The 22,627-nt window shown below is 48.6% G+C and overlaps 2 protein-coding genes across 2 annotated transcripts in view; one reads left to right on the top strand and one right to left on the bottom strand.

Moving 5' to 3' along the window:
- Positions 1-464: 464 nt before the first annotated feature.
- ASCL2 (achaete-scute family bHLH transcription factor 2) lies at positions 465-992 on the bottom strand. Its single transcript, XM_014887296.2, has one exon. It carries the CDS (start codon positions 990-992, stop codon positions 465-467), a length of 528 nt encoding a protein of 175 aa, XP_014742782.2.
- An 8,105-nt stretch (positions 993-9,097) lies between these two features.
- Positions 9,098-22,627, top strand: part of TSPAN32 (tetraspanin 32) — a 31,615-nt gene continuing 18,085 nt past the window's right edge. Inside the window, exons 1-4 of the mRNA XM_014887304.2 lie at positions 9,098-9,288; positions 11,301-11,415; positions 12,658-12,755; positions 19,562-19,636. Of these exons, the coding sequence (XP_014742790.2) occupies positions 9,223-9,288; positions 11,301-11,415; positions 12,658-12,755; positions 19,562-19,636 (354 nt within the window). The 5' untranslated portion in view covers positions 9,098-9,222. The remainder of the gene's footprint in view (positions 9,289-11,300; positions 11,416-12,657; positions 12,756-19,561; positions 19,637-22,627) is intronic.

Below are 22,627 nucleotides of genomic sequence, written 5' to 3'. Positions count from 1 at the left end.
ATTCCCTCCCCCTCCAGAAACAAGGAAGCATCAAGTCTTTCTAATTTCTTTTTTTCTTTTTTTTTTTTTTGTCCTTTTCCACCCCTCCAAAGCAACACCAGACAGCAGCGGCGGGGGGAAGCAGGTTCGCTCGGGCATCTTCTCCGTGGGTCGGCAGCTCCCAGCGGGCAGACGGAGCCGCTGCCTCGGCGCAAGGAGCGGGACCCCGCAGTCAGGTACCCCATTGCACTTTGCACAGCCAGAAGAACGACGGCTGAACCCGGCGAGCAAAGCCGGGGGGTCCCGCCGGGGTGCAGGTCAGTACTTTCGGAGGGGATGCTGCTGCCGCCGAGACCGCGGGTGCCGACGTGCTGCGGAGAGACGGGAGGAGAGCCCCGGTGGGTTCGTGCCCGGCTCCCCCGAGCGCCGGGGAAGGAAGCGGTGCTCCCTCCCTGCCTGCCGGCTGCCCCTCACCTCCCGCCGTGTCAGTAGCTCCCCAGCCAGCTGGTGAAGTCCAGCAGCTCCCGCTCCTCGGGGCTGAGCGCCGCGTCGTAGCCGCTCTCCTCGGAGGAGCACGGCGAGCCGGGCGCGGAGGAGGCGAAGGAGGGAGAAGCGGAGGAGTAGCCGCCGCCGCCGCCGCCGCCAACCTCCCCGACGGCCACCCGCCCGCGGCCGTCGGGGAAAGAGGCGGCGGCGTCGTGCTCGTCGAGGAGCCGCTGCAGGGCGCGGATGTACTCGACGGCGGAGCGGAGGGTCTCCACCTTGCTCATCTTCTTGCTGGCGGCGCCGTGCGGGACGTGCTGGCGGAGGGCGGCGAAGCCCAGGTTGACGAGGCGCACGCGGTTGCGCTCCCGCTCGTTCCGACGGGCCACGGCGGCCGCCGCCGCCGCCCCGGTGCCCGGCAGGGCGGCGAAGGCCAGGCGGCGCTTGCAGCGCAGCAGCTCGGGGGAGGCGGGCCGCCGGCGGCCGCGGGCTGCGGCGGGGGGCAGCGGCGGCAGAGCCCCGCCGTTCATCGCCGGGCGGCCACGGTGGCGGCGAGTAGAAATAAAAAAAAAAAAAAAACAAAACAAAACAACGAACAACCAAAACTTTAAAAATTGAAACGAAAAAAATTCAAAATTCAGAACTAAATTCAAAGCGAGGCAAAGCAGGCGGGGGCGGGCAGCGCGGGGCAGTCCACCCCCATGCCCGTGCTCTCCCGCCGCCGCTCCGCTCCTCTGCGGCGAGTGCCGCTGCCGGCCGGCCCCTTATCAACGCGCCGCCGCCGCCGCCGCTCGCGGGGCCCCGCCGGCCGCACGCGCCGCGCACGCCGCGCCACGCGCGCCCGCCGCCGCCGCGCCCCCGCCCCCGCGCGCGCCCGGCGCGTGGCGCCGCCGGCACCCGGCGGCCGCCCCCCCCCTCCCCTCACGCACACACACACACACACCCACACACGCGAACAGACTCCGCGCCCCAGCACCTCGGTCCCTGCCCCCTCAAATCACCTGCTGCCAGCCTCCCCTCAAATCACCGCCTCTGCCCGCGCAGTTTGAGACATTTTAATTCGGGTTTTATTGTTACGCGGGGGTGGGGCCCTACTCTCGCCACGCCTTCCCCGCACCTCACTCGCGAGCAGCCGGCACTCCGTGCTGCTCTAGATGAGGTGCAGGCTGCGGGTGCTGTCCCTCCAGATCTGCCACCAAGCCGGCCCTCTCCGAGCCGAGAACCTCGCGGGTGCGGGTGAGGGGAAGGTGGAGGCCCCGGGTGCTGTCCCTTCAGATGTGCTCCCCAAATCGAGTACCTCGCGGGTGCCGGTGTGGGGAACATGGGAACCCGGGTGCTGTCCTTCCAGATGTGCCACCAAGCCGGCCCTCCCCGAACCGGGAACCTCGCGGGTGCCGGTGAGGGGAAGGCGGCGGCTGCTCCCAGGGCTTTCCGTGCGGAGCGGGGAGTGCCGGTACCTGGCTGCCGGTCCGTGCTTGCCTGACGGAGAGACGGGACACACCGGGGATCTGCTTTGTTACGTCCACCAAAAATGTATAATAACAAAGATTCATAGTAATGGCGTGGGTCGTCTTACCAACGCCCTTCTCCACAGACCGGCTTTTTGGGCTTCAGTGGGAGTTTCAAGGATAAAGGCATGGAGGCAAGAAGGAAAATGCAAAGATTTGTAGCTCGGGGGTTGCAGCCCGGCTTCTCTGTGCCATTCCAAGCAATCCTCCTTGTCTCTCCATCAAGCAAGTCTTCTTCCAGCTCTGCTGGGAAGAGCAGCAGGGTAAGGTGCATTCAGATAGCTGGATGGAATGGGCAGGACAAAGAACCTTCCTCTTGGAGTCCTGGGAACTTGTGGGAAGAAATAACTAACATGGTGTTTTGCTAAATAAACGAGACGAGTGGAAGGGGAGCTACATCAACCCACTGCCCCAGGGCTGGGTCCACTCTCGGCTTCAGCACAGCTTCAGGATGTGCTGTCCTCAGGGCTCTGCTCCTACCAAGTCTAAAAAAGAAAAAAAAAAAAAAAAGAAAAAAAAAAAAAAAAAAAAAAAAAAAAAAAAAAGAAAGGAAAAAGAAAAAAGATCCAACGGTGTGAGGCAGTTCAGTTACACATAACCCAATGTCAGGAAAATGCTCCAAGCTGGCATCTTTGGCACATACTTGGTGTTGGGGATGTGTCATCACATGAACAGGTGCCAGGAAGGCTCTTCAGCACTATTTGGAAATCAAAGGGTCTGTATTCTCTTAGCTGCCCCAAACCACATTACTGCTGGTCCTCAGGTGTACCTAAGGCAAAAATGGTAGTTCAAAGAGCTATCCATGATTCCTTGATGTGACACGGAGGAGGCTTTTTGTACCTGTGTGGGGTATTTAGGGAGCAGCAAGGCTCCATTATGTTGAAGGAGAAATATTGTCCCTGGAGATTGGTTACAGTGACAGTGGCTTGAAGGAACCAGCCCCACTGCAGCGTCACAGGAGCCAAGCTGAAATTCCTGACAATAAGGAGCCTGTGAGCACTTTGATTTTCTGGTAGTCAAGCATGCAGGAGCCTTAGCACCCAAATTCAGCAGCTCCTGAGACATTCTTGGCTGTGCTGTAGACCTGGGGGCTAAGCAATGAGCAGCCCTACAGCTTCTCTGAAGGACTTGGCCCAAGAGGAACAGCTCATGGCATGCAGTGCAGGCAGGAGTGTTTTTCCTGGTGAATTCCCAGCAGCACAGGGGAGCTGCTTGTCCCTTGTTGGACAGACGGGTTTGCTCAGCTCAGGCCATGTTCTGCACTTGTCTCCAGCATCTGCAAAGCTGCCCTGGCTGGAGCAGGGAGCTTCCCTTGTGCTCACTGTCAGACATAGCTTAGTCAGTGGGGGCATTGCTGCAGTGGAGTAATACTAATGTTCTTTCATTACCTCCTCTCTAATTTCTGCTGAAAACCCTTCTCACAGGAAAGGGGAAGCTGCTGCCCTTGAAACTTTCAAGAGAAAGCCTTCTGTATCAAAGTTCCACACTCAAGAGTAATAACTGGATTTTTATCATACCAAAATAGCTACAGGGATTTTTTTTCATTAATAACGCACACCAGTAAACCCAGCCTCAAGGGAGAGCATGAAGCCTCCAGCCACAGAGATTCCACGCTCAGCTCAGGGATGAACTTGACCCGTCCAAATTGGCTTCGGGGCTGCTGATCACGACAGTGTTTTCCAGCCAGATGTGGCCATTGGGTCTGGGCCTGAGCACAACACACAGCAAGTGCTTACACTTTCCTAGCAGTGCAGCTGGCTTCCCAACAGTCTGCAGGAAGGTAGGTAGGTAGGTAGGTACATTGTGGACACACACATTCAGAGAGCCACGGAATTACAGCTTGGAAATTCTTTTCAGGCCCGGATTTCTCCTGACTCTCAGATCCATTCCCAGGCTGACAAGCTGACTGCAGCTTCACTTAGGGAGGAAGTCTCCCAGGGTGATAACATGGTGGAAAACAGAATGGAATTCATAATAAAGATTAACACCTGGTGTCTTTCCCGTGGGATACATCCTGAGGTGCTGTCCCAAGGATGTTTTTCCCAATTGTCCAATGAACTACTGTCCTGTCCTAGCTGCACGTAACACACTTTAAATCCGGGCTGTCTGTAGAATAAATTGGCCTTTTTTCCCCCAAAGAAGTCCATGTGTGTTGCTGTCTTTTCTCTCTCTTTGCAGTGCAGTAACCACAGTACATCTTGTACTCAGGGAAATGTAATCTCCTCTGAAATCTCTTTATAAAGTTAATGACTATGTAAAGATCCAGTAGAATGAGACATCATTAAACACTGTCTGTGTTCACAATCAACTTCCTGATCATAATCTGGGGAGGGAGAGCATCCAGCAATGTGCTACCCATCCCCAGAGAGTGGGGAGAAGAAATTCTCCTCTCCTGGAGCAGGTAAGGCAAAAATGATAACTGCATGGTTGGTGTGGACACCTTGCAGCTTCATGTAGCTTCAGCCACCATGCTGCAAGGTGGCCAAACGATGCTCAGGGAGAAGGGAAAAGGGTCTCTGCAAAGGGCCTCTACACTGCATGTTAGTTCTTGCACCTGCCAAAGGTGAGAGCAAAGCGCTGCCCCTGACTTGGCACATGTGTCAGCAGGAAGGCTGCAGGTGGGGTGCCAGGTCAGTTCTGGTGTCACCCATGCATTACAGACACCTGACATGAGCTTTTTAGGGTATTTTGCTGAAACTTTCTGGACTTCAGTGGAAAGCAATGGAGGTCCTGTTGCAATAAAGCTTGAGGGGATGAATGCCAGAAATAAAGGGTAATAGGCAGTGGAGCAGCCCTGTTCTTGGTGAGGCCATTTACCAGGCTGGGCTGTTCTCACACTGGTTTTGTCAGGAGCAGGGCTAGATGGGGCAAGGCTCACATTGTTCCTTCAGGTCTATCACCTTCACAGCTGGCTCCTGGGCAGTTATGATTTGCAATTAGATAGCATGTGAAAAACAAAAAATAATTTAATTTGAGTAGGGCAGTAGTGCTTTAGAGCTATGAGTACAGTTCTTTCACTTTCAGTGGAGAAAAGTTCATTTGAGTTTATTCTTTGAAGGAAACTCCCTGTCTTCAGCTTATGCTCTTTTCCAATGTAATCTTTCTCTGGCTTGATGAACTACTTTTAATAACTCTTCTGACATTTTATTTGCTCACCTATAATAATTTCAAATTGCCTGGGAATCACTAGAGGATTTCTGAGACACACTTTGAAAATAATAATAATAAGTAAAGATGTGGTTTGGAAATATTATGATTTCTCTCTGGTTTTGTGTCTTCCAGCCTTGTTTCCATTCACAGCAGAGTTGTATGGTGCATCTGAAGCTTGGCAAAACCCAGCACACCCCCTCCCCCCTTTCTCCTCTCTTTCCTTTCTTGAAAAGAGATGGCCCCGGGTTTAAAAGTTGATTTTTAGCTTTGATTGTGTGTATGTGCCATATGAATGCTAAGTAGCCTTTACAATGCATCCTTGTGATGTGCCCAGGAAGGCAGATGCAGGCTGTGAGGTCTCCCTGGCCTCCCATCATCCCTGTGGCTCGGTGCGGTTTGATATGGACATGTTTTATTTACGAGCGAGCTTTAGGGTGAATCCAGCCGTGTTACAGGCAGTAGCTGAGGGACTGAATGGGCTGAGCCACTGACACTTCTAAATCTGACACATTTGGAGCTGCTTGCTGCTGTGGAGGAGAGGTATTTTCCCCAATGGTGCTGTAGGCTGGGAAAGCAGAATGTTCCTGAGAGTCAGCAGGGACCTGGCACAGGTGTGTCCTGTCTGAATGACGGGTATAGACTTGGCTCCTGAGTGACATCCTCCTTCTTGCTTCCAGCCCATCCTTTCTCACGAGCATGAGTGCCCCAAAGCCAAGGGGGAAGTTTCTCTTCCCTGCTGCATTGACAGAGTTCAAGCAGCTGAGGCTGTGGTGCTGCAGTTCCATCACTTGTGGCTGCACGGATGGAGTGAGAGCCAGAAAAGCGGATGTCAAGAAAGCACCAGCATGAATTCAGCCTCTTTTCCTCCATTTGTTTTGAGTGTCCCAAGTTCAGCCCGTGCAGCATTAACACATCAAATCCCCCAGCTCTTTCAGAACATCCCTCTGACAGAGTGGGCATCATTTCCCTCCAGCTCAGAAGAGGGTTGGGGTTTTATAACTTTGCAAAGAAATATGATCTGGCCTTGTTCCCTTTTTTAAATCAATCCTTCCCTTCTGGATGAGATGGCATATCCCTCTGAGACCCATGCAGCTGGGGATGCTGGTGAATATTTTCATAACAGAAATCTGCAAGCTGCCACAAGGGTAGAAAGAGAGCACTTGTGCTCCCTGGGGTATATTCAGACTCACTACCATCTTTCCATGCTCTAAGTGATAACCAGAGATAAGGTAGGAAGCCACAGGCAGGAGCTGTGGTCACGTGTGGTTTTTGCACCGTTTTTGGGAGTGATAAGTTGGGCTCTTGCAAAGGGAACCAATTGATGAAACCTGCCAGGGTGGGCAGGAGGCCGAGTCTTGCTGGAAAAGGCATGCTGCCATCCAGTCCACATGCTGGTTGTGAGGGTCATTCCCTGCCATGCCACCAGCCCCACCACCCTTCCCACTGGGATGAGGTTGAGGGAACACCCTGCTTCACCGGTGCTTTCTGGGCAGAGAGGTAGGTGCATGCCTGCTGAGGTAGGTGTGTGCTAACAACAGGGCACCCAGAGGAAGTGTATTCCCACAGAAAAGGAAGTGCTGCACAGATTGCCTTGTTGGTGGGCACAGGTAGGATGAGAACACAGAGTTCCCTGTTCTCCCTTCAGCAGTGTTCTTCCGTGTGCCAGATGTGCCTTCCTTAATCATAGCCCAACATCTTAATATCTCAGCTCTACTGATGCTCCTGCTTTCTTTTGGGTGAGGGAGTGACTTTCCTTTTGGTTTTTTTGAGTGTGAGGCAGCAACTCCTTTTGCTCTTGTTATTTTTGTCATGTTAGAAACCCACATATGCTGTGCCCCAAACAGGAAACTTTGATGGCATACTTGTATGGGATAGAGGGTAAGAGAGAGGAAAGAGAAACAGCAGAAAATCCCTCCACCCCTGAGCCCAGCAGGCAGAGGAGTTAGTGGAGGGAGTGGGCACAAAGGTGGGGCACCAAGCACTGCAAGTGCTGATGCAGGTGAAGCATCAGAAGACACGGTCAAGCTACTCAGGAACAGTAATTTTCACCCAAGACACGTCTGTAACGTCAAAAGCCTGCATTTAAACAGCTCTTGGGACGTCTCAGATGGACCAGAGGTGCGAGGCTTCTGCAGGAACTGAGGAGACTGTTATGGAACTGGGGAGGGAAATGTCCTCCAGAAAGCCCACGTCGATCACCTCGCCCTTCGGGAAAGGGTTCTGCTGGCCTGTGGGGACCTCTAGTGTGAGACTTTGCTTCGCACAGGCCTCTGCAGTGGCAGGTGTTTAGGACGGGGAAAGGAAGTGGGATCTAGGGGGAAACGGAGTTGGGCTCCACGTTTTTCCCCCTGTCCGCCGCTGTGAAACAGCCTCGGGGTGTGCTCAGGGCAGGTGACACGGTGACTGCCGGTCGTGGCTGGGCTGGCGTGGCTTGGTGTCACACACAGAGCTGTGCTCATACTTTCTTGCAGCCCTTCCAGATTTAATCTGTAACTCCACCGGAGGGAGAGACCTAGCTCTGTTATCTTTGTACCAGGAATCCTTCCCTTGAAAACGCAGGTGACAACACCACCGTCTGTCCTCTAGTACCAGAAGTGATGGGTACCCAGTTCTGAATTCTGACACAATCCTAACTCTGACAGTGTCTTATTTATAAGGCATTTTCCCCACCTGGTCTGTTCCCAGGGGCCCTGCTCCTGAACATGGGTGGCTTGGCATCAGCTGCCTCACGAGCTATTGTCCTCTCCCCACTGCCCTCCTGCCCTGCTGTCCATCCATTGGTTTTCCTCAGATGATCTCCAGATGATGGCCAGAGGAGGAAGGTCTCTGTCTGCACATGGATACCTCAGTGTCTCCTCCTGGGCATCAGGACAGGGACCCATGAACCATGGGGACACTTGTTTTTGGCAGTGACTATGGCAGCTCTCACTGGTGTCTTGGGAAGCTGCAACCATGATGATCTACAGGAAAGCTTGCAAGAAAGCTAGGGATGTAATCAGAAAATCATTACATGCTTTTTCCCATGCTCATGACTTTGTGCAACTCGCTTTCTCTTCTCTTTGCTTTACAAAATGCATCTTCCTTCCTTTTTCCATTCCTCTCCTCCTCCTTTGTCATCTTCCTGTTACTGCAGTTACCGTTGTGGGATGGTTTTACTTTTTTCTCCCTTTGTTTGCCATCTGGGGGGGAGTGCAATTATTTTTCATTAGTCTGTTTCACCTGTTCTCCACCAGTCTGGTTCCAAAAGTAAGGATGATTAAGGCACTCGGTCATTCAGGCTCACTTTGGCCAGATCGTTCTTGAGGCTTCTTTGTGATTTACTTTTAAGAAATATGCATTCAGGAAACAGCTGGTTTTGAAGACCAGAAATCACCTGAGTGTTCTGCAGCCATGGGTCCACGGACTCTTCAGTGCTAGGAGAGGGGAAAGGAAGAGTTAAAATCCCCATGGACAGTGAGGGCCTCCTGAGCAGGGGGTTATATGTCCATATAGCCATTTTCCTGAATAAAATACTACCAAATGTGTTTTTTTTCCCCTTATCTGCAAATGCAAGTTCTAATAGAGGCTCAGCCAAAGGTTATTGCCATGTGGTGGTTTTACATGGGGAGAGAAGACTCTTACACAGCTCTGTTTGGGTGGGTTTAACCTCTTCTTTAAACAACAGGTTATTTTTTTTAATAGTGTTTTCCTAGATGTTTTCCCAAAATATTATTTATGCAGATTGGAATAAAAAGTTACCGACAATCTTCATTAAGCCAAACTGCATCCCAGTGAAAGTCAAAACCAGGATATTTTGACACTGACTCTTGACTGAACAGTTTCATTTTTTTTAAAGGAGCCTTGCTTGAAACTCCGTGAAAAGTTGTTTTCCTGTATGCATTTCCTTCTTTCCCAACTGGCTGTGTGGGAGCTGAGAGCCTGTGCAGAAGGTGACTGCCCTAAAGAGGATTTAATAATCAGAGAGAAGGAGGTGCATCTGCACGTGGTGGGGACTCCACTTCCTGAGAGGCCCCACTGTGGCCATGCCTCCCTTTGGTGGAAACCCAAGCTTTATCAAGAGCTGGAGGGACCAACTGCCAGCTCTCTCTGGGGACAAGCTGCCATGGGACTGAGGTGCGGGATGAGGACCACCAAGTGCCAGCTGCTGGTGACCAGCCTCTGTGTCATGGTGAGCAGGCAGGTTTGGGGGGATCTCGGCAGAACTGAGGCGATCTATTGCCTTTCCCATCCCCACTCTGAGAGGGGATGGTTTTCCCACGTTCTGTTTTTGGCGGGTGGAGGGCAAGCACAGCCAACTGCCTGAGTTATCATTGCTCCATGGGCGGTTATCGCTGGCCACCAGCATCCCTCCCCCTCCTGTGATAGACTTCTGGTTTCTCAGGGCTGCCACACCACTGCAGCTCTTTCACAACTCAGCAGCTGCCTCCAAGGAGAAAGAAAAGGTCGCTGCTGGCAGAATGGGTGGTTTTCAGCAAAAATATATTTGCTCCTGTCTCCTTGGAGCAAAAGAGTCATGCTTGCTGCTGGGAGGGTGGTCGACTGCAGGTGGGATCAGTGAGGATATGAAACTGCAAGGCTTTGGTGGAAGCGTGTGTAAGAAACCTGTGGATTGGCACTGCAAAGCGAAAGCAATTCCAGGGACGCTTTATCAGCTTTTGAAGCAAATTCAAGGGGAGTTTCTGGACAGCTGCTGTTAGAGCTGATGGGAAATGGTGGAAACTGGAGAACACTTCTCATGGATGCTTTGACTTATATGTTCTTGTCGCCTTTTTACTTCATCAAAATTTGCCAATTTAATCATAATAATAATATCAGAAATAACAATAATCTATATTTAGTTCAAAGAGGATTGGTGGCTTGTTAAGACTGTAATTGAAAGGTAATACCTTATTTTGGGCCACAAATGAAGTTTGTAGTTTTTCCAAATTTCATCGGTCCAGGACTACAGTGGCTGTAAGGTGGTTCTCTCTTCCAAATAACAGAATATGTCACTTGGAGGAAACAAAAGGAGGATTGGTACCAAGCATGCCTTAGAAGAGACATTACAGTGCAGCTGCTGTGGATGGTTAGAATCACATTCTCGCTGTTGGGAGGATTTTAGACTGTGTTTCTCAGAAATCTGAGCTAACTGATGTTGTACTGAATATTTTGCTGGGCGTCGGTCAAGATACGCAGTAATGCACAGTCTGAAGGATCAGAAGGTGCCACAATTTAGGTTAGACAAAATACTATGATTTGGGTGGATTTAGTCTCTGAGACTGTAAGCCTCCAGCAAAAGCTATTAGAAAATGTCACATTGTGGGGATTATGTTGAGATTGCACTGTCACGTTTGACACAGGTATAGCTGCCTCGTGTTTCTGTATTGTAAAGGCAAAAAATTATGAAGCCTTATCTTCAGAGCTTGGAGTAGCCTTACATTTTGTATTTTCCAGGCTCATTACACTAGATTCGGAGCTGGTTTTGCTGCTGGTGCCTTTGTCCCAGCTCTGCCACCAGTCATGCTGCCAGGAGCCCAGCCCTAGAGGCAGGTGCCATCAGAAATGTTCCCTCTCCATCACCTGGAGAGGTGATGTGCAGGTAGTTACCCCATGCCTTAGGCATGCCGGTGCTCTCAGGGGTGGGACAGAAACAGACAGGCCAGCAATACCTTGCAGAGACAGAAACCACCTCAGACAGCTTAGAATAGTACAGGACTCAGATCTTTGTACTCTACCATAGGAAACAGAGCCAACAGCAGGCAACGAGACTGGTATTGCAAAGAGCTAAGCAGAGAATTTCATTCCTGCTCAAAACCTCTCTTGAAGCTGGCAGCCCTCACAGCCACACATGCACAGTCTGGAGAGTGGAGTGGCACTGCACTGGTGTAGTGCAAGAGCATCAATCCTCTCAGTTTTCTTCATGTGTTAGAAATTTAATACATAGGCACTGGCCAAGAGACTGTGGGCTGCACAATGTCACATGCACTCATTATGCAAGAGAGAAAAACAGCTTTAGTATTTTTAAGTGTCTGGGGTTTGTTCTTTTATGTTCATTTTGGGGTACATTTGGTGGTCTCTGGATGATGAGGTTGTCTGCATTTGCATGGGGTTCAGGAGTATCCAGATACACCTCAAACGTTTGTGTGCACCCAGCAAGAGCTTCTGCCTTGTAAATCCCTTCCTGAAACCCTTCTTTTCCAGCTGCTGGGGCTCTCCATCGCCACGCTGAGCACAGTCACCCACTATGGGCTCCATTTCACCCTCATCAGCAACGTCTCCCTGGACAGCAACGCCTACAGGGTCATCCACCACACAGGTACGTTGTGGTCACATCCCAGTGAGACCTTTGGTGATACCCGGAGCTGCAAAATTCCCTAAAACAATAGAAGAAAATTCAGGGCTATTAGGACTTTACTTTTCAGGGGTATTAGGACTAACACAGTCCCACAGGCACTTTCTTTCCTCGTATCAGACCTGCATGTCTGTAACCAAAGAATGCTGTGGGTGCACCGGGCGCTCCGGTGCTTCTGTGTTTGCACCTGTTCCTCTATTCTCTGGTCCCTGTGCTGTGGTAAGAGCTCAGGAGGAACTCCTCAGTCACTAGAAGTGCACTGGGGCTGGCAGGAGACTGGAAGCATGGGGACAGGAACTACAAGAATTGAAGCAGAACATAGAAAATTGAGGCTGAGAGGAGAAATGCATGGCAGCACCTTGAGGTTTTCTGAGGAAATGTGTGGTATTTTTGCTTTCACAAGAGAGAAGTAGACTCAGGTACAAGGCTAGGGCAAAGATAGCCTAGATACTAAAATACCCTGCTCACCACTGCTGCACTTGCATCTGCTACTTCTCTCAAGCTGCACTCTGGGCTTAAACACATTCATATCCTCTTGAAATCCTGGTTCTCAATTTGAGTTTAACAAGGCATGTGTAAAAACTGTTAATCCAAGGCTAAGGTACATTAACTCCCTGTTCCTACACATATATATTGGCACTGACTGCAGCCTTGAAGGCTTTCCTACCCCAGCCACCCATCTCCAGCAATGCTTCCACTTGCCTTGTTTGCAAGCATTACCTCTGTGTGGTTAGGCTAGCAAAACTCTTTGCAGCACTGTGGTCCCTGAGCCCTGCCCCAGGGTACAGGCTGTGATCCTGCCTGAGGCAGGAGGAAACCAGAGGGTGAGTGTTGCACCAGATTAGCAGTGCCCAGAGTCCTGATAGAGGCTGTGGGACAGCTGCTGCACACCAGCACCCCCCATTTGGGGGGATCCTTATCAGAATGCTGAAGTAATTGCCAGTTTCTGGTCTGTTGGGTGGACCAACACCGTTTCAGGCTGCTTCACTCTGCTGGAGCTGTGGGAACCACTCAGAGGCTTACAGCCTTGCCAGACATACACAGCAAAGCATACACAGATGGGGGGTATTGAATAAATTGCAGAAAAATTTCAGTTCTGCAACGTGGCCAGCTCCTCAAAATTCACTTTTTGGCCCCTCTCTGGATGAAGCATCAGACTAAGCTTCTGGCATCTGACCACAGTTCCCATGTCTGTCTTCCTTCCAGCTTTCTACTTTGGGATCTGCCTGAGCATGACGCTGATCCTGGCAGCCCTGCTGAGCTCTGCTGCCACGGTGCGGGAATCGCAGTGCCTCACCGCCATGGTGGGTATCCGTACCTGCACGGACTGGCTGGGAGGGGTTTTTGGTCACCTGGGGCTGGCCCCTTAACGTGTGGTGCTGGGGACTGTGTTGCCTTATGCCTGGGAGAATGCACACCTGGGGAAGGAGGTCCTGTTGTTTCACCTTGCGCTGCGAGGGGACATTTTTGAAAAAGTGTGACCTTGCAGAGCTCTTTGGGCTGAGGATTACATCATTCTGTGCCTAGTTTCTTTTGCCAAGGTCCTGTGTATGCAGCTTTCAGAAGGAAGGTGTTTATGTGCCAAGCAACTATGGTGATGACAATTCCCAGGATAGTTTTTCTCCTCAGCAAGTCAACACATGTGGGGAAACCTTAGCAGTGTGATTTCGAGTCTCACATGCTTCCCTTGATTTGTGACAGCAAAATTACCCCCTCTTTTTCCCACCTCAGTGCAAGCATCCATACAAAGCATGGCAGCAGGCATGGGGATTTGGGTAGGACCCTGGACTTCAGCCTACAAGGAGAGGGTGGAGAAGTAGCATAAGAGTTGAAATTCCCCCTTTCTCCTCTCCATCAGCTTGTTTGGGCCTGGACCATGTTGACAGTAGTAAACTGCACTGTGAGCTAAGCTCCATTTCAAAACAGAGCCTGCAAGTGGGGCTTAGCCTGCACAGAGCAGCTTGCAGCCTTGGAGCTGGAGGGATGAGTGGTAAAGTGCTGCTCACTGCGTGTTTTCCCATGTGAAGGGCAGGAGTTAACAGGTAGGTTGTTGAGCATGAAATCTTGCTTAATAGAAAATAATTGCATCGCTGTCATACATTAACTTTAAAGAAATTTATCTAATCTGTGTAATTGGGGGAAATCATACTGATGGCAGAAATGAGAAGCTGACGCTTAGAAATGCAGTGCAAGGCAGCCACTGAAATTAATGTTTTCACCTTCTTAATACACCACCTTCTTTTCTCTGTTTGAAATGCCCAAAGGGGCCTGAGTTCCCATGAATTAAGCAGAATATGTGTAACTCTTTTTTGCTGAAACGTCTTTAATTGCCTGCAATTACCACATCTAAAACAATAGATGAATGCGTACAGATCAGTGGAGAATGTCATGGCTGCCTGAAGACACAGCCAAACTTCTCTGTAATGTTTATTTGTTGCCTTACTCTCTGGTATATTTTGGGGCATGCCACTCCATAGAACAGGCTGTTAAAATCCTTGCCGTTTCCTGCAGCGATAGTTAGAGTGCCAACACAATACTGAGTGAAATCCAGAGCTGCTGTCCAAAGAGGCCACACGGTGCTGCTCTCCCTTCCACTGTAACGTGGGTGATCATTTCCTCCAGCTACCCATCATCTCCCCCAGCCTGGCTGGTTTGGGGTATCACAGCCAAATCAAACTCTGGCTGGCAGAACCCTCAAACCGGCCATTTATTTTTGTGGCTCCTAGTGCATCCTGTTTGCTTGCCTTTAGCTTCCACAGTTCGGGTCCTCTGCGGGATGAGGCCGTCTGCATCTTGGGCACGTTTGTAGGGAAGTCACGCTATCGCTGTCTTGCGGGGAGCGGAGGAAAAGTTCAAGGAGCCTTCCCCGCAGCTGTGGCGACGAGGCTGCTCTCGGCAGGGTTATCGGGACGCCTCTGGGCTGCCTTTACGCTCCTTTTCCGCCGCCGCCGGCAGCCGCGCGGGGCCGCTCCAGCTCCGGGACACGCCGCCCAACGGGAACAGCCCCCTGCCCTCCGGAATTAACGGGAGCCCTGGGATATGGTTACTGCGCTGCAAAGAGAGAGAAAGGACAGCAACGCACACGGACTTCTTTGGGGGAAAAAGGCCAACTTTATTGTACGGATAACCCGTATTTAAAGTGTGTTACGTGCAGCTAGGATAGGACAGTAGTTCATTGGACAATTGGGAAAAACATCCTTGGGACAGCACCTCAGGATGTATCCCCGAGAAAGACACCAGGTGTTAATCTTTATTATGAATTCCACTCTGTTTGTCACCATGTTATCACCCTGGGAGACTTCTTCCCTAACTGAAGCTGCAGTCAGCTTGTCAGCCTGGGAATGGATCTGAGAGTCAGGAGAAATCCAGGCCTGAGAAGAATTTCCAAGCTGTAATTCCCTAGCTGTGTCAATGTGTGTGTCCACAGTGGGAGGCACTCAAGGGCTGGCCACTAGCAAGGCTATTCTCGGCTCCGAGTCGTTCAAGGAGCTCATCGACGGCTTATATCACACAAGAGGGGTTTTTCCTATTCCTATAAATCGCCCCCTCCCCTCCCAAATGTATCTTCCACCAGGGGCCAGCTCGCTGCTTGTTTTGCCCCCAGTTCCCACTCCCAAGGCACACATTTAAACTTTGATCTGCCAGCAAGGAGCGAGAGCAGGGAGAGCCAGCCCTGACGACTGCAGTGAGGTGTAATCGCAGGCAGGAGTGGGTTTGGCCCTGGGGGGCTCCAAAACTGGTCACTGTGTTGTCCAGCCCTCTTGATCTCTGCTGTGCTGTAGCTCACAGGAGTGATCAGCCCTGCTGCTTGGAGCTTCTTCCTCCTTCTGCAAGAGAGAGAATCTTTCATCATCCCCTGCTATTGATTTTAAAGGCCTTTTCCTCCTTGCATAGAGTCTGTCTTATTTAGAAGACCATTTAATTCACTGTTTAATCAAAGAGGGAAGACACCAGACTATTTGCCTGACATCTGTGGCTGTCCAGGAAACCGAGCTATGTGTGGGGGCTGTCTGCATTGATGTGGCTGGTCCACCACAATGCCACTTGGTAAACCAGCTACTCGGGGGAAAAGATGACAAGGATGCAGATTGGGTTTACAGGAACATTTTTGTGTCTGTTTGGATTACATACTGTCATGCTGCTTGGCTATCTGGAGGTTTGTGTGCCTACAGAGGAGGAGTCTCTGGTCTTTGGTGCTGTTCTAATAACAGGAATGGGTGCACAGTGGTTAGAAACCAGGACAGGTCAAACTGGTTTGAGCACACAGGTCTCAGGAGATTGTCTTCTAACTGCATTACCAGCATCATGAGACCAGAGAGATGCTTCTGTGCATCCAGTGCTGCTTGTGAGGAAGCTGGTTCCAACAAAGTAATTGAGAACTTATGGATAATAAATTATGTTCTAAAATCCAGGAATATTACACCTAAAGCTCCTCTTAAACAGGGAGAATAGCAACAGGCTTATTGACTGTCCTCCAGCTCAGGCAATTCCTGCTTTCTGGAGGTCCATGGCCCATCATGCAGTCAATCCTGAATGTAAATATCCTGCAGCTCTCACAGCCCCTGGAGGCCGTGTTGCTATTGAAGGGAGGAAAAGGAAGGAAAAAGCAGTTTTCCTAGTGCTGTCTGCATAAAGGGAAGCCTCTAATACTGCTGAGGTTTAAAGTGTCATGTGTTATTTCCTGGTCAGACAGAGACAGAAAAAGGAAAGAAAAGAAAAAATAGGGAGCAACATGCCAACCATAGCATCTCAGTTGAAATTCTCACATCTGAACTTTACAGTCTAAAACCTAGTATAAAGGAAAATTTGTGTTCACGATGGAGCAGATGTTCCAAAAAAATTCAGTGGAAAAAACCTTAGTGAATGCCTAATATAACCCAGGTTTTCATCAAGACTGATGAGCTGGTAGGGCCAGCACACAGCACAGGCTGTTTGCTTGATTATACCCAGGTGTAGGCCAGTGGGTAGAGGGTCCTTAATATCACTGCAGCACACTTCAGCATCTTCCTTTCTAATTTAATCTGCCTCCTGTCCTCTCCCTCATGGTGCAACACTTCTGAGTGAGGCATCTGTGTGCCAGTGGCAGAGCTGGTGCTGAGGACAGATTCCTCTTTCGGACTGATGTCACTGACTCGTGTTTGCTCTGCGGAAAGGCAAAAACACTGCATGCTTTTCGATGAACTGGGTCAGGCAGGGAGGCACACAACCTGATGGATGCCAGCTGAAGTTTGCCCCTCTTTTCCCCACCCCTGGGCTCTGCAGTGTGGCAGGGAGCTGGTCCTTGCAATGACGACAGCAGCACCAAGAAGCAGCTGGAGCAGAGCAGGGCAGAGGTCGGCTCTTTCCCTGTAAGAACGAGAGTTTGGCAGAACACAGCTACAGAGCCCAGTATGAGCTAGAGGATCTCTCCCTCATCCAAAGCAGCCCCCCTTCACCAAAGAGGAAGCGTCAGAAAGGTGAATTAAAAGAAACGCCAGCCAACAGACAAGGTGCTGTTCCTGTGGATTCTGCCAAGTGTGTGAAACAGAAATTGTTCCTTGCAGCAAGGATGGAAGTAAGGTCATTCAGAAAAGAGTAATTGATGTCTGCTTAGTGGCAGCCCTCCACGGGACTGATGTGGCTGTCTCTTGCAAAGGGAGCAGGCAGCAGCCTGTGGCTAGCTCCGAGGAGCTCCAAGGGTCTGGGAGATGGTGAACCAGCCTCAACCCTTCCACATTTTGTATGCAAACTGCACGTTGCCTTTTTCTTTTTTCCTCCAAATGTCATCTAATGTAATTAGAAAGTTGCTCTTCCAAAAGCCTTTTGGCTGGGAAGGGAAAAAGCAGGTTATAATTCATTTATAGGATGTTCTCAGAGCCATGTAATTGCTGTGAACCAGCTGAATGGAGGGAGAGCTTCCCAAGGGGCTGCGTCCTGGTATTCCCAGAGAAACCAGGCAGAAATAAAGGGAGAGCTGATGCTGCAGGACTGAGATGTGAGGTAGAGCTGAGGAAGGGAAGATGAGAAGGAGGATTTTTATCTACTGGGAGTTCTGGCCCCAGAGAGATGTTTTAAGTGCTAGAACTGGTGGGGAAGGAAGGGAGAGCACAGGGGAAGAAATCTGGGTTGTCACTGGCATCCTGTTGTTCACGCTCTCCGGGTTCATGATGAGTCACCTGTATTATAACTTTAATGGAATTATATGCAGAAGAGTGGTCACATTGCTATCAGTGCTGGTTTTTCTACCTGACTAATTTTCTTTTTTTTTTATTTTCTTGTCTTTGAACTTGATTTTGGTGAAAATGCTGTTTGTTTGGTGGGGAAGTTGTTGGAGGCAGTGCAAAATGCAAGGTCTGGTCCTACTGAGGAGCAACTTGACATGCCTGTGTAACCTCACCTCGTCTCTCCAGTTTGTGTTGTACCTGTAGGGTTGAACCCCCCCGCTCCAGCTGGGTTTTGGTCTGAGATATTTTGCCCTGCGAACTCTTCCACATCTTCATGACTTGTAGCCACCTTGTCATGTCAGTGTTTGATCAGACTTTCCCTCTCATCTTCTTTAGGATCTTGGGTAATCTCATTTTAGCTCCTAGCAAGGCAACGAGTGATCTCATCAGCTATATGGCCAGGCAGCTGCCAAAAAAATAAATGAAAGGAGAGACTGGACATACATAATTTAAGATTTTTCGTAAGAGCTGTACCAGGGTTTTCCCCAGTGTCTAATGCAGAGCTTGAAACAAGGCGGCCCCAAAAAAAGTGGTGAATGCCAGTGGCAGTCTTGTTCCAGGAGCAAAGTCCCCAGGCAGGGCAGAGAAACAGAGCAGATGGCTAACAGCCAGCAAAAGGATTTTACTGGCACATTCACTTGCATTTCCAGGATTTGAAGTAGCACACTTTCCTTTCTTGCTGCTTATGCATGAGTTTGGAGATTTTTTTTTTCCTTTAAAATATATTTTAAGCAAATTTTTTTTGTGAAGCAAAACTGGTAGAATCAATTTTCTTCTTCCTCTCTTAAGCTTGAATTTGGTAAAATTTCATGAAAGATTTGATTTTTTCAAGTTATTTCAACTATATCATACAATGAAAACAGTCATAGAAAAAAATTAGAAATCAAAATAAGGTGCAGTCAGCTGGGTAAATTTCCCACATAATGTTGTGTTGAAAGAGGCACAGTTTCATGGAAAAACTTGTAAGGGCATTAATTTTCAACCGATGCTTATTCATCATCTTTGGTCATTCCAAGACTAAGTTGTGGATTCATATTGGATGAGCCTATTTAGCCTTCAAACAGGCACTTTTCCCTTCCTTTTTTTGTTAATGTGAACAAGATCATTTGGTCCAGCTGTCACAGCAGGCGAGTGCTTTTTATATCAGGGTGTGGGGTTTTTTTTGTCCTGATTTGTTCAAATAAAAACACAGAGCATGTAACTTCCAGCTCTGCAAGCCTAGAGAAGAAGACAAAAGTCAAGCCATGTCCTGCAGCATTGTTGTTATTGTTTAGACACTTCAGGGTCAGTTTCTGGCCTTGATTATATTTCTGTCATCCTGCTGTCTAACTAGGATGGTGCTGATCTAAGGAAGGCAGCTTGGGCCTGCAGCTGCCACCTTGCTCACAGAAGAAGTCCAGCTCCTTTTCCAGAGCAGGTGGATTTCTATCTCTATCCCAGTTATTTGCTTCTTTATGGACAATTTGTGTGGATTTTCCCCTCTTTCAAGCCAATAGCCAAGTTTTAAATGCAGGGGATTGAATCCTGTGAGTAAGGAAATGCTATTCTGGAGCACAGTCCTGCAGTAGAAGGGAAGTATATTGTAAATATAATGTTTTTCCTCCTTTTCTTTGTCCAAGAGGAATTTGGGCAGAATAGATTAACTGCTCTGCAGGAAGCTGCCTGGTTTGTTGGTCAAACTCTTCAATTGGCCACAGTGTAATGAGAGGGCTCCTGCTGGAGAACATTATTGTCCATCTAATTTCTTTTAAGTAACTGACATTATGAGGGATATTAAAAGAAGGCAATGTTTAAACTTTAATGAAACTTGCTCAAACAAGTATATTAAATATGTACTGATCGTGTTTGCAAATGGGTATTTTTCTCCCCAGGCTGTAACTGTTGGTATTTTTCCTCTTTATCATCAGGGATTTTTCTGTTTTGCTCTGGCCTTTTGTGGATTGATCCCAGCTGCCTGCTGGAGATACACACACAGCACAGAGGTAAGTGTTGGCTGCTAGGAAATACCACCAGCATCTCGTCAGAGATTTTTTTGTAGCAACAATTTCTCCCATAAAAGGGACATCTGGTGTTAATTAAGCCATCCATGTTGAAGTCTATCAGATCCATGCTCTGTTGCATTTGTCCTTTGGAAGAACAGAGTCACCTTCACCAGCTGCCTCTTCAATGGAATCATCTGAAGGGAAAAGCCCATGGAAAACCTCACGCAGGGCAAATGCTTCGTGCTGTAGGCAAAACAAAATGCAAGTCCCCTTAGTTTTGGGATTTTATTTTCTTTTTTTGCAGGGGATGTTTGTTTTGTTTTGTTCTAAACGAGATGATTGACTTTTGAAAAGTCATTTCCAGCTGGTTCTAATTCCTGCTGATGTCAATTGGAAGCCTCTATTCAAAGGCAATGGCAGGTTGTTCTCCTGGCAGTGACCAGGAGAGGCACCCAGGAGATGTTTTTATTAACATGCAGCAGTGGTACATGAAAAACACGAGGGTGAAAAATGGTGGTTTGCATCTCTATCATGCTGCACCAGAAAGAGAAGATTATAGGAGGCTGAATTTGGACAAAAGTTGGGTTTCGAATTGTTAACCCAGAGCTTGCAGGTGCTGTGATAGATGGGTGATGTGGGAGATGCAAGGTGCTGGATAAGTTGGTCTTTATTCCCCGTTTTGCATCTCTGCACTCAAAAAATATAAAATTTAAGATACTTGAGAGTCTAAAAAAATCATGACATCTTTCTTTTGAAAGTAGAACACTGGTATTTTTGGCAAGTACCTAAATAATTCAGAGAAACGCTTGGGACTTTGAGCCACTCCATGAAACACCTATCAATCTTTGCCTCTATTTTGCTCCTCCCCAGCCCAGGGCACATGCCATATCCTGCAATGTTCTGGGCACCAATGAGGATGTAATGTGAAACATCATCCCAGTGAATTAGGGATTGATGCTGCCAGCTCATCTTTTTAGGGTTACATATATTGGGGATGATCAAAGATCAGTCTGAAGTGTCAGTAGGCTGGCTTTGAGGTTTTCTTCTGTGATGGAAGAGCACAGCTCTATCAAAATCCCAGAGATTCAGTCCATACTAGGACTGTGACAATTGCTTTTGCAATTTGTCCTGTGCATAAATTAAAACCCAGTCCTTCTGAAAGCAGAAGTGAAAGGATAAGGTCTTGCTTCTCTAGAAAGTTTTCCCAGAGCTGGCCAGTGCCCACAGCAGTTGAAAATCCTTTGAAATGTGCACGTGGCTACACTGGACCAGGCTAAAGTTGTTGGCCAAGGTAGGATCTGTTGTCCAAGGAGGCTTTTGACTGAGCTGCTGTTAGCCAAACCCAGCGAGCACAAAGCAATGCTTTTTCACATGCCAGCAACTTGTGGCCCAGGGGTCTGCTGGTGGCACCTGCTGGTGCTTTTGCCTTTAATGTTCTCCCTGGGCTTTTCCTCTGTGAATTTGTCCAAGTGCTTTGGAAATGTTAGGGCGAGTGCTGATGGCACAACAGCATCTTTTACTTGTATGCCTAACTGGCTGAAGTGGATTCAATCAGAGCTGAGGCATCCCCGAAAGAATTGCCTTTCCACAACCTCTTTATTTTTTTTTCTTATTGTTTCAGGCGAGACTATCAACATTTTTTACATTCCCACTAACAGTTTAATATGGAAATAATTTGGTTTTCATGAACAATACAGAAGGGAGCACACTTTTGTCCTTCTTCTGCAGACGTTAAGTTGTAGATTGAAGCACAGGCCGTATCAATAAAGGAGAAATGTCACCAGAAACTGGTTGACAATGTGAAATTGTGTTTTCTAAATAGACTATTTAGTTTTACTGTTAAACGTACATGGTATAGGGCATAAAAAGACTGCAAGAAAAAGGTTGGGCTATGTAATACAGGGATGTGCCATGCAAAAAATATTTTGCTGAAAATATTTAAAGGAGTATTGCTTTGCATATCTCTTAATCACTACATCTGTTTTTACTTCAAATTCTTTTCATGGGGGTTTTTTGCTCTGAGTGCCCTGCCCACAAATGCACCCATGGTTATTGTTAACTTTGGTAATTGGTTGGGTTTCTGTAAGCAAAACAGCTTCCACTAGGCAAAATTAGAGGATTCTGTAAAAGGTTGACTTTCTGGGCAAAGAAAACCAGCAGTGTTTCTGACAACAGAAAAAAAAATACCGTTAGAGACCATGTTGTGTTTCTCTGCTTCCTAAAATCCAAGGAAAAGCAGGGAATATAAATGAGAAAGATTTAATTAGAAGTGTCACTTACAGAACATATGGAAATTTAATTTTGGCTGAAAAGTAACCTGCCTCACTAGAGAGAGAAATGCAGATGTGACAGAAAATACAGGTGACAGAAAGAAATGCAGATGTGTCTGCCCCTGCAGGACAGGAGCATAGTAATACAGAGAATTGAATGAAGCAGGGAGAAGATTTCTAAAGTCTCATTATAGAGCTGTTTGTTTGCTTGTTCTTTCTCAAAATAAAGAACCAAACTCAAGCAAGTTTCCTCTGCTGCCTACTGCATGTCAGCACTCTCAAAAATAGTTAATTGTGGTAGTCTGAGGAGGGGGGGAATCAAGCCCAGCCAAGTCGGTGGGTGTCTTGTAAGCATGATGGGATGTACACAGCCATCAAGAAAGGAATGGAACTGAGGATGTGAAACTAAATAGGGACAAATATGGCCATTACGTGTGCCTAAATCACTAGGAGCATGGAGGAGTACTGCCCCCATGTTCATGGCTAGAACAAAAATTTCAATTTTTCCCATGAAAAATACATTGACTTTCCAGTGGAATGCCAGACAGAAAATTAGGCTGTTCATTTTGGAAATGCCAGCTGGGAGCTGGTGTCAGTAGTTCCTGTCCTCTCCCTCCCTGCTGGCAAGGTGCCGAACACAGGCAGAACTGAAAGCAGAGTCCTTCCCTCCCTTTGGAAGCCGGGGATGGGAGGTCTCCCCTGCACTAATCCATGGCAGATG

The sequence above is a fragment of the Sturnus vulgaris genome, chromosome 6, assembly GCF_052056855.1.
Source record: "Sturnus vulgaris isolate bStuVul1 chromosome 6, bStuVul1.hap1, whole genome shotgun sequence".
Lineage (NCBI taxonomy): Eukaryota > Metazoa > Chordata > Aves > Passeriformes > Sturnidae > Sturnus > Sturnus vulgaris.
This window is presented reverse-complemented; position numbering and strand designations above follow the sequence as displayed.

Coding starts and splice junctions, on each gene's coding strand:
- ASCL2 (XM_014887296.2), bottom strand. CDS start 992: ATGAACGGCGGGGCTCTGCCGCCGCTGCCCCCCGCCGCAGCCCGCGGC.